General features: G+C 35.6%; 1 protein-coding gene across 1 annotated transcript; it reads left to right on the top strand.

Moving 5' to 3' along the window:
- The first annotated feature begins 31 nt into the window (after positions 1-31).
- On the top strand, positions 32-1,545 carry LOC128554298 (macro domain-containing protein LIC_13295-like). Its single transcript, XM_053535556.1, has 2 exons — positions 32-339; positions 809-1,545. The coding sequence occupies exons 1-2, from the start codon at positions 63-65 to the stop codon at positions 1,132-1,134; spliced, it is 603 nt and encodes a 200-aa protein (XP_053391531.1). The 5' UTR covers positions 32-62; the 3' UTR covers positions 1,135-1,545.
- The last annotated feature ends 8,431 nt before the right edge of the window (positions 1,546-9,976 follow it).

The raw sequence follows: 9,976 nt of genomic DNA, 5'->3' as shown, positions 1-9,976 counted from the left end.
CGTGTTTTTCATTTGCGAACGTTGGAACGGCATTAGAAACAGAGTTGCGTTTTAACGATAAAATGGCATCCAAAGAAGAGCCAAATGCATCAGAACTAGAGTCAAAGAGTGCAAATAGAAATTATCAAATACTAGCAAATGAAATGATTCATGAACCAGAACCAGACGTATTCAGTTCAGAGGAAATGCAAAGATATACAATATGTAAAATGACCTGCGGAAGACGTATCTCAGTTATGAAAGGATCATTAGTGGATCTTAGAGTAGATGTAATGGTGAACACGACAGACAAGGCTCTTTCATTAACAACAGGACTTGCAGAGACCATTAGTGAGAAAGGTAGGCATGCATAATTCTTTAACTGACGGGTCTTGACATTATTTGAAATAGCAAAATGCTGATATAACCCTTATGCTAGAATATCGTACAAGGGAATTTAAGAGTTGAGATGTAAAACACGCATCTGACAGTGTATTTTGATCAGAGTCTAAATAAGAAACCTTTTATGCTTTTAGGTTTGGCCTAGGAAAAACACAGAAGATGCAATTGTCTTATGCTGGGGTTTAACACTTATTTCGTACAGTTTTACGTTTAATGACACTTCTGTTTTATACTATTTTTTTCTATTTAACTCGTCTATATCATTATTTTTAATAATAAAATCTAAAAGGTTTTCTTTGTATTGAAATGGTTGGTAAAATGTCGGGCTCCTGTTGAATGTTTCAAAATTCAGATACCTTGAAATAACTTTGCTGTTTAGTCCCTCTTACAAATTCTTGGATACGATTCTTAAATAATATTTTTATAGGAGGAGAAAAAATAAGGACTGCGTGTTACAAGTATTTTCAAAAACAAGGAAGCATAGATGAGGGAGAAGCATTTGTGAGTGAGGCTGGCAGCCTTCCTGCTAAACATGTGGTGCACGTAAATAGCCCAATTAAGAGAGAAGAGACAGAAGACGAGCTGAGATTACTCAGACAAACAGTCATGAATGCAATGATGCAAGCTTCAGTTAAAAACGCACAGACAATCGCATTACCAGCAATCAGTTGTGGAATTTCTGGGCAAGTTTGCTTACTGTATATACACTATGCTTTAAAACATTTAGTCCGTTATAAGAATGGGTCAATTTAAATACCTTGTAATTTCAAACATCTTATTTATTGTAAACTCGGTCAAGACATTTCGTAACACCATTTGCTTAGTAAATTTTAAAATTGTTATGTACACACACTGTCTTGCAGTTGGTGGACTTTCCCCTTAATGTTAATCTTTTGCTGTTTGTTCCGAAGTCAGAAAACACTTTGAACAAGTGCTATTTCAAAAAGAACACCAGTCAGGCAGTCAAACAAGTAGAATTTTGATGCAATGTGAGTTAATTTTGAAGTAAAAAACTCGTCTATTCTCTTAAAATCTTAAAACATGTTTTTTTCCAGTATGAATTTAAAGCGTCAGTTTTCTGGTTTCGCTAAAACTATTTAATCGGGAAGCTAGTAGGTACTTTGAACACATCGCTTTAAATATGAACCACTTTAAGTGCTGGTTACTTTCTGTATACTATACGAAATGTACCGAAATCAACCGAAGATTAAAATATTCTGTGCACCGCCCATGTAATCAGCATGCATTTGGCAGTTCAATAAAATAGAACAATAAAACAAATCTAACTTGTTATCTTAGTACATGAACTTGGTACATTCTCAAATATCAACCTATGACTTTCATTGCATAATCATCTAAACTGTGATAAATTATTTAAATGATATTGTGTCGGCATAAGAATGGTAGGTGATACTTGCACTTAAAACATAAAAGACAGAAATACATATGTTATTAAAGCTGTACGGATGTACGCAAGTCACGATAGCTCAGTGGTCATCGTCAATAGCTTGAAACTGTACACAGTGTCCGTGTTTTTCCCCACAAATTTCAACAAACACTTTGTACATGTACATTTTTATCCAGTATTTCCTTCATTGTATTTTCACAAGTTTTTTTAAATTTTTATCTCTTTTTGTTTTAAATTTCTTATTTTTTATGTATTTTATGTTATTTTTTATTCACAGTTCATTTGTCTACATTACAAATTTGATAAATATAAATTACAACTAGCTAAATCCATCATTCAGTTTCGCTCGCGGTGTCGGTACTGCTGTCATCGGAGTCATATAAATCATATAAACAATTAAAAATGATAAATAAAAATGTTCATGCTAATGGGCTGGAACCAGCGATTTCCCGCATACGAGCCATGTGCTGTAACCACTGAGCCACAGATACGAACGACGAGTACGTGTTCCACTTACAGAACTTAAAATGATATTTAGACACTTAACCAAAAATTCTTTCCGTAAAAGGTACAGATAGCACCGAAATTGGGCCGAATATTATAATATCGAATGTATGCAAATTTGACAGGTTAAAAAACAGCGCAATACCACCGTTGAAGTTGAAACTTTCTTTCTTTGTTTCTTGATTTGATTTTTATCTCTGCCTTGATCTTAAAATGATTTTGTTTTATAGATTTCGAACTAAGACGGCAACAAGACATATAGTGCGTGCAGTGAGAAACTTCTTCCGTGAGGAGCCTTCGTGTAGCCTGAAGCACGTGTATCTCGTAGACATTAATCCACAAACTGCTAAAAGGTTTCACGAAGCGTTGTGTTGTGAATTCGAAGACGACACGAACTGTGTTGTAGAGGCGGTGGAAGAATCTTTATAAACAATAATATATGCAATGTGCAATGCGAACGTACTTGTTAGTATTTTGCATTTTGATGCCATATTGTGTTCAGGTAGTGTGTGAATAGGTGGATTGCCGCGATGAAATCTTTGCATACAAAAGCACTGAGTTAACAGTTATTTGAATGTGCAATCTTCTGATCCAATTATTGACCTTATTCATGAATTAGGCTAGACATGCTGGAAGCCATCATTTTTGTTCTCTGAGGTTCAGGTTACTCAGTGTTAATATTTTCAAGATCACTGGAAGGTATATGGTCAAACTCGTTATGTATGGGAACATGTTTAAATGTTTAAGATTCTAACATATACGTAGAACTGAAAATCTTCTTTACCATTACTGTTATATTACAATAAAGTATCTGTTTTTGTACATACTGGCTTACATTACATTACTCTATATTTTAGTCGCAGGTCCACGGCTATATGATACACGTGTTTATTGGGCTAGTAAGTCAAACTTTTAAAAATAAAACTGAAAAATTATTTTTAGATGTCATGAAATAAAACACTATAAAATGACTTGCCGGTCCATAGTCAAAACTTCAGACCTCGGGCAGTAGTTTTGACTGTGATTACTGTATATATCGCATGAGAATCGTGTTATTATGACATAACTTAATGTATCAATCGCCGGGCCATAGGTTTTTCTGTATGACCGGTCTATATTTAACATATGTTTACTTAGCTAATAAGCAAAAAATAAAAATAAAAATAAAACTGTGAATATTGATTTCTTATGTCGTGTAATAAAAACACTTATCAAAAGGTTTGACTGTCATTAGACAACACTATTGGCGACCGAACCTCGGGCAACTGACAGGCAAGTCATTTAGAAAGTGTATACTATACAGAAGATGATTTCGCAAAATTTTAATTAAGCTTCTACAAGAACCAATTTGGTTAAGATTTTCATTTATAGGGCGTAGATATATGTTGCAGGTGTGCATTTATTAATACGGTAAAATGTAAAAAAAATCCAAAATTATACCCGTTACTTACTGATTCATTTTCACTCTGTTATTACTATGGACTTTGAAATACGAGGGCCATTCTAAAAAAATGACAATATCCTGCTTCCATAGAAGTTTTGCACGCAAGATACTTATGATTTACATGGACGATACATAAATGATGCCTTTACAAAGTTTTATCAATTTTCTTTTAGCTTACCTGAGCCAAAAGCTCATGGTGAGCTTTTGTGACCGCTCAATGTCCGACGTGCGACGTGCGTCGTGTGTCGTGTCCGTCAACATTTTCTAAAAAAATCTTCTTCTTGAAAACCACCATGCAGAATTACACCAAACTTCACAGGAATGATCCTTGGGTGGCCCCCTTTCAATATTGTTCAAAGAATTGAATTCCATTTAGAACTCTGGTTGCCATGGCAACCGAAAGGAAAAAATTAAAAATCTTTTTGTCCAAAACTGCAAGGCGTAAAGCCTTGATATTTGGTATGTGACATTATCTAATGGTCCTCTATAAAAATTGTTCAAATTGTGCCCCTGGGGTGAATAGAGGCCCGCCCCGGGGGGTCCCAAGTTTTACATAGACTTGTATAGGAAAAAACTTTGAAAATCTTCTTGTATGAAACTAAAAGGCCTAGGTCTTTGATATTTGGTATGTATCATTGCCTAGTGGATCTTTAACAAGATTGTTCAAAAATATGACCCTGGGATGAAAAGAGGCCCCGCCCTGGGGTTCATTTGTTATATGAGTTATATAGGAATAAATACTTCAAAAATTATCAGATTATATTTCCTAGACTGTTTAATTATAATTACCTGATGACCCTAAGCAATTAGGAGTCACTTGAATGTGACCTTGACCTACTGACCTACTTTTTTTGTTTTTTAAGATACAGCCATGAAATTTGGATGGCATGTTCAGTTTTGCACACCAATCTTAAAACTGACTTTCAGTGACCATGAATGTGACCTACTGACCTACTTTATAATATTTTAGCGTCAGTTTGCCATTTGAAACATGTGGCTCATGTTACTCAGGTGAGCGATTCAGGGTCATCATGACCCTCTTGTTTTTCAAAACTATCGTACCAGTTCGAAGATATTACGTTTTGTATCAGGTGTAGTCATACACACTAAGCGAAATACATGTAGCTATGAAAAGCGAACAGAAATTTGAAATGAGGGAGTTCATCAAAATACGTTGTTCTTTAGAAATACCTACAGGATAGATACTCGGTGAACTGCACATTTCATATGAAAAGTCTGCAGTATCATAGAAAACCGTTTACAAAAGGCTACGTTAAATGGTTGATGAAGATGCGAGATAGTATTTTTTGTTGACATAGCAACGGTAAAAACTCACGAGATTCCCACCAAGAAAGGTTTGTGCCTGATGGGTGCCTTAAATATTAAACGGGGAGCAAAAACCCAGTAGGTCAAATGTGCTAAACAAACGCTGAAAAAGTTCTCAAATTTCACAACTCCTTACAAGAGATGGGATCTGTATATACTTTTATTAGTCTCAGTGTCACGCTGGCAACAGACGGTGGCTGGTAAAATGTGACCGTAGAGCAGTACTTACAAAACAGCTTAAAGTGCCAAAAGGGTTTTGCATCTATCTTCTTTAACTCAAGGGGTACTATTGTACAAATTTCTACCCCGTTAGAAAGTCAGTCCATGGAAAATCTATAGAAACAAAGTACTGAAAGCTTTAAACGAAAATACAAACACATGTGCAAGAACTGGTCTTCGCGGTCTCTATTTGATCCAACGATGGTTTAAACATATTTTATTGCATACCAATTTATATAATACATCTCAAATACAAAACTAAACAACGGTATATTCACAAGTTCTCTCAACATTATTACATACCCTCCCCAACGATGAGGCTCACAAAAGTATCATCGTTCATAAATTTCTGAGAAATGAAAAAGTGGTACAAATCAATCATCCCTCTTACTATCAGATCTGAGTCCTTGTGACTTTTTCCTGTTTCCAAGGTTGAAAAGATGCTGACTGAGAGCAAATGTGTATTGAATAAAGCACTTGGGAGTGGTATTTAGGTAGCAGGGTACACTTTCGAATTTTGGCCCCCGTCAATATTTGTTATAAAGAGAACATCGTGATTTTGGATGTCTGTAAATTAAGGTGAGAGATAATGATTATTAATTCTTTAGAAAATTTATACAGCCGATACATGTAAAATTCTGATGTCAGTTGGAAAACTAACTGCTGGTAGCTTTGTATGATCAATGAGACACCATTTCGCGGAAAAATTCAATTCACGGAAGGGTTCTGTGCTTGTTGATTGATACTCAGGAACATTTTCGTTAATTTCTGAAAAAACGAGCTGGATGGGCCCCCATTCCGTTTATGTCCTGACGTTCAGTAAGGACTATTAAATTAAGAAATGCAATAAAATTGGACAGTGTTCTTGCAGCGGGATCATTGTAGACTGTTCAAAAGGTGCAAAATTGATGATTTTGGCGCGCTATTTTTCATGGATGATGTAAACCTTTCTCTTTGATAACTTTCTTTATTCTTGTATGAGAATCCTGATCTTGCCATTAATTAAAAGCACAAAACATGTACGCAGTTTATAAAATAGCCACCCAAATTTTGCTCATAGGGGAAGTGCAATATTGCGACTCGCTACATGTAAGACCGTCCGTGCCCAAAATTTTCGCATCTAAGTGTACCTTGCTACCTTATCACTTACTTGCGACCATTCAAAGGGGAGACTACTCTGCAGCGTTCATCTCTTGGATTTTTCGTCTGCTGAATGTGTATAAAAGGATTAACTAAATTCGAAGTATGAACACAGACTGTGCACCATATTCCGCAGAAATGTCATTATTTTTAGAAAGGCCCTCGTATAGCACAATATACTGCTAGCAAACAATTTTTCATTTAGAGTCTTATTTGGGCTGACTGAGGAAGGTGAGCTGGCTCTCAACATTGCACGGAAACCTAGGTAAAAACTCCATATTATTCGAAAGCTTCAGCCTGTTTCGTTGTTTTCAAACAGAATTGAACCGTGCCATGAGGAAACAAACATAGTGGGTTTGCGACCAGCATGGACCCAGACCAGCCTGCGCATCCGCACAGTCTGGTCAGGATCCATGCTGTTCGCCAAAGGTTTGTCTAATTGCAATAGGCTTTGAAAGCGAACAGCATGGATCCTGACCAGACTGCACGGATGCGCAGGCTGGTCTGGATCCATGCTTGTCGCAAATGCACTATGTTGGTTTTCTCATGGCGCGGCTCAATTCTTATTGTAAGAAAGACACGTCAAGACGGACAGACTAAAACCATTTTCATATTGTAAAATGAACGGTAGTGGTCAAAATTAAAACTTAATAGTTAGTTCGAACTGTTGCTTATTTACAAACAAAGACGTTTAAGACCTGAACAGACTACTCAAGTTAAAGATATATATTAGCTTTGAAATACGAAAGTATAACAAACAAATATTATCTACACTGAAAATAAGTTTGGCGTTCATACTAGATAAAATAATTTAGCCTTAAGAAAACCTTCATCCCCCTCCCTTCCAGAAATTAAAATGGTCGGCCCCTAATAAGAATCACACTTCTGCTTTCTCTTACTCTAAATTCTCAGTAATATATCTCGATTATATATATAAAAACAAATAATGATTTGTTATTTAACTTAACATACTAAAATATAAATACCGCGTTTTGTTATTTTATAACCCTGTAATAATTCGAAATAAATTGCACACCACGGTCTCTGCACTGAGTATGACCAAAGGTCCAAACATTTCCTTTTCGACATAAATGGGAAAAATAATAGTATTAGCCATCTTTTTGTAACATTATGATTGTTTTTATCATGCCAATTTGTCTAGTTTAAAAGTTATTTTTATTATTCCAAACAATAGTTTACGTCCTTTTTTGTGGTCTATCAAGTTGTAAATAATGTTAAAATCTTTTTAATATCTGGGGCTAAAGTAGCAAAATGTGAACTGTTTTAAGAAATATGACTGGATACTAGATTAGATAACTTTTAATTCCTCCAATACTGAAGAGCACAACATATGTACATGAAACAAATATGATCATATATGTACAGACACAGAACAACAAATACATTAAGGCATGATATGACAATCACCATTAAGACCATTATAGAATGCTACATTACAATAAGATGTTTTACATACCATTAATGACCAAGTGACCTAACACGTATGTAAAAAGTGTCGAGTTAAAGTTATATTTTTGACATTAATACTTACATATGATTTTTTGTTTCAGAAGACAAATAAACTAAAATCATATCAGACACATCTGACGTAAGAATACATTAGAGGTATCCTATCACACCTGCCTTTACATACTAGAGTTGATACAGTAATTTGATACTCTATATGATACAATATTACTTACAAAAACTGATACAATATTACTTACAAGCATACACAGCAATACATACAGTAATTATTCACTAGCCAACCTATCTGAGACTTGGAACGAAACCGAAAGTCAAGTCAAAATTTGATTGACCGAGAGATGTAATTTTATACTGTTTACACTGAGAAACAAGAGCGCCGCCAAGCGGGGCAATATACGCCCGAAGGGTTACATCACAGGATGGGAAAATTTAAAGAACATGACTGTTGAAGCCCAAAGGACAGGAACAACAAAAAGAAGAAATGCCAAAAAAATAATTTCTAAGTCCACAAAAAAATTCTTACCAGGTAAAGTTATGTCAAAATACATCTAAAAATTGGATGTATCATCCATGTTGTACCACAGAAAAGTGGTCTCGGTTTTTCCCTACAGCCAATAATAAAAAAGTTTCAAAATAAGCTATATATAGTAACAAAAAAGGGAAGTAATTCAAAAAAAAAATTATTGTAAAAGAACAACAAGAGTGCCAGAATGTCACAATATACGCCCGTCACAGCAAATTTCTTTACTCTAGCTGCTGTATTGCAAATGAATTTTAATTTTGTGGTTGTTTAGTAATCATTGTAAGTCTTTTGTTTTCCTAAGTCCATAAAAAAATTCCTTACCAGGTAGAGAGACCTTAAAATACACCTAAAATTTGAAAGTAACATCTATGTTGTACCACAGAAAAGTGGTCTTGGTTTTTCCCTATGGTCAGTTATAAAAAAGTTACAAGATAAGTTATTTATAGTAACAACTAAGGGAAGTTAATCTTAAAAAAAAAAAAAAAAAAAAAAAAAAAAAAATCCAAAAAAAAAATGTAAGTCCACACAAAAGTCTTCACCAGGTAGAGATTGGTCAAAATACACCTCAAAATTGGATGTAGCATGCATGTTGTACTACAGAAAAGTGGTCTCGATTTTTCCCTACGACTAGTAATGAAGAAGTTACAATATAAGCTATTTATAGTAACAACAAAGGGAAGTAATTCTAAAGAAAGGAACTGTGCATGACATTTTCTCTCATGATGGTGTATAATTGTGCCAAGTTACATCAAAATCCCTCCATGCATGAAGAAGAAATGCTTCGGACAAAGTCATTCTTGTATCTGACCTTTGGCCTCTAAGTGTGACCTTGACCTTTGACCTAGGGACCTGGTTCTTGCGCATGACACTCCATCTCGTGGTGGTGAACATTTGTGCAAAGTTATATCAAAATCCCTCTATGCATGAAGAAGAAATGCTCCGGACAAGGTTTTCATTCTTGTATCCTTTGACCTCTAAGTGTGACCTTGACCTTAGACCTAGGGACCTGATTATTGCGCATGACACTCCGCCTCGTGGTGGTGAACATTTGTGCCAAGTTATATCAAAATCCCTCCATGCATGAAGAAGATATGCTCCGGACAAAGTTTTCTTTCTTGTATCCTTTGACCTCTAAGTGTGACCTTGACCTTAGACCTAGGGACCTGGTTCTTGCGCATGACACTCCGCCTCATGATGATGAACCATTGTGCCAACTTCATCAAAATCCCTCCATGCATGAAGAAGATATGCTCCGGACAAAGTCATTCTTGAATTTGACCTTTGACCTCTAAGTGTGACCTTGACCTTAGACCTAGGGACCTGGTTTTTTGCGCATGACACTCCGTCTCATGATGGTGAACAACTGTGCCAAGTTTCATCAAAATCCCTTCATGCATGTAGAAGATATGCTCCGGACAAAGTCTGTGGACGCCGCCCGCCCGCCCGCCAGGGGCGTTCCCATATAATACGTCCCGTTTTTCAAACGGGCGTATAAAAAAAGGAAATAAAACAACAACAATGAACTAAGACTTTTACCAAAATC

The sequence above is a fragment of the Mercenaria mercenaria genome, unplaced genomic scaffold (genome assembly GCF_021730395.1).
Source record: "Mercenaria mercenaria strain notata unplaced genomic scaffold, MADL_Memer_1 contig_4912, whole genome shotgun sequence".
NCBI classification, from domain to species: Eukaryota; Metazoa; Mollusca; class Bivalvia; order Venerida; family Veneridae; genus Mercenaria; species Mercenaria mercenaria.
Note: the sequence above shows the minus strand (reverse complement) of the source record. Positions and strands in the feature narration are given on the sequence as shown.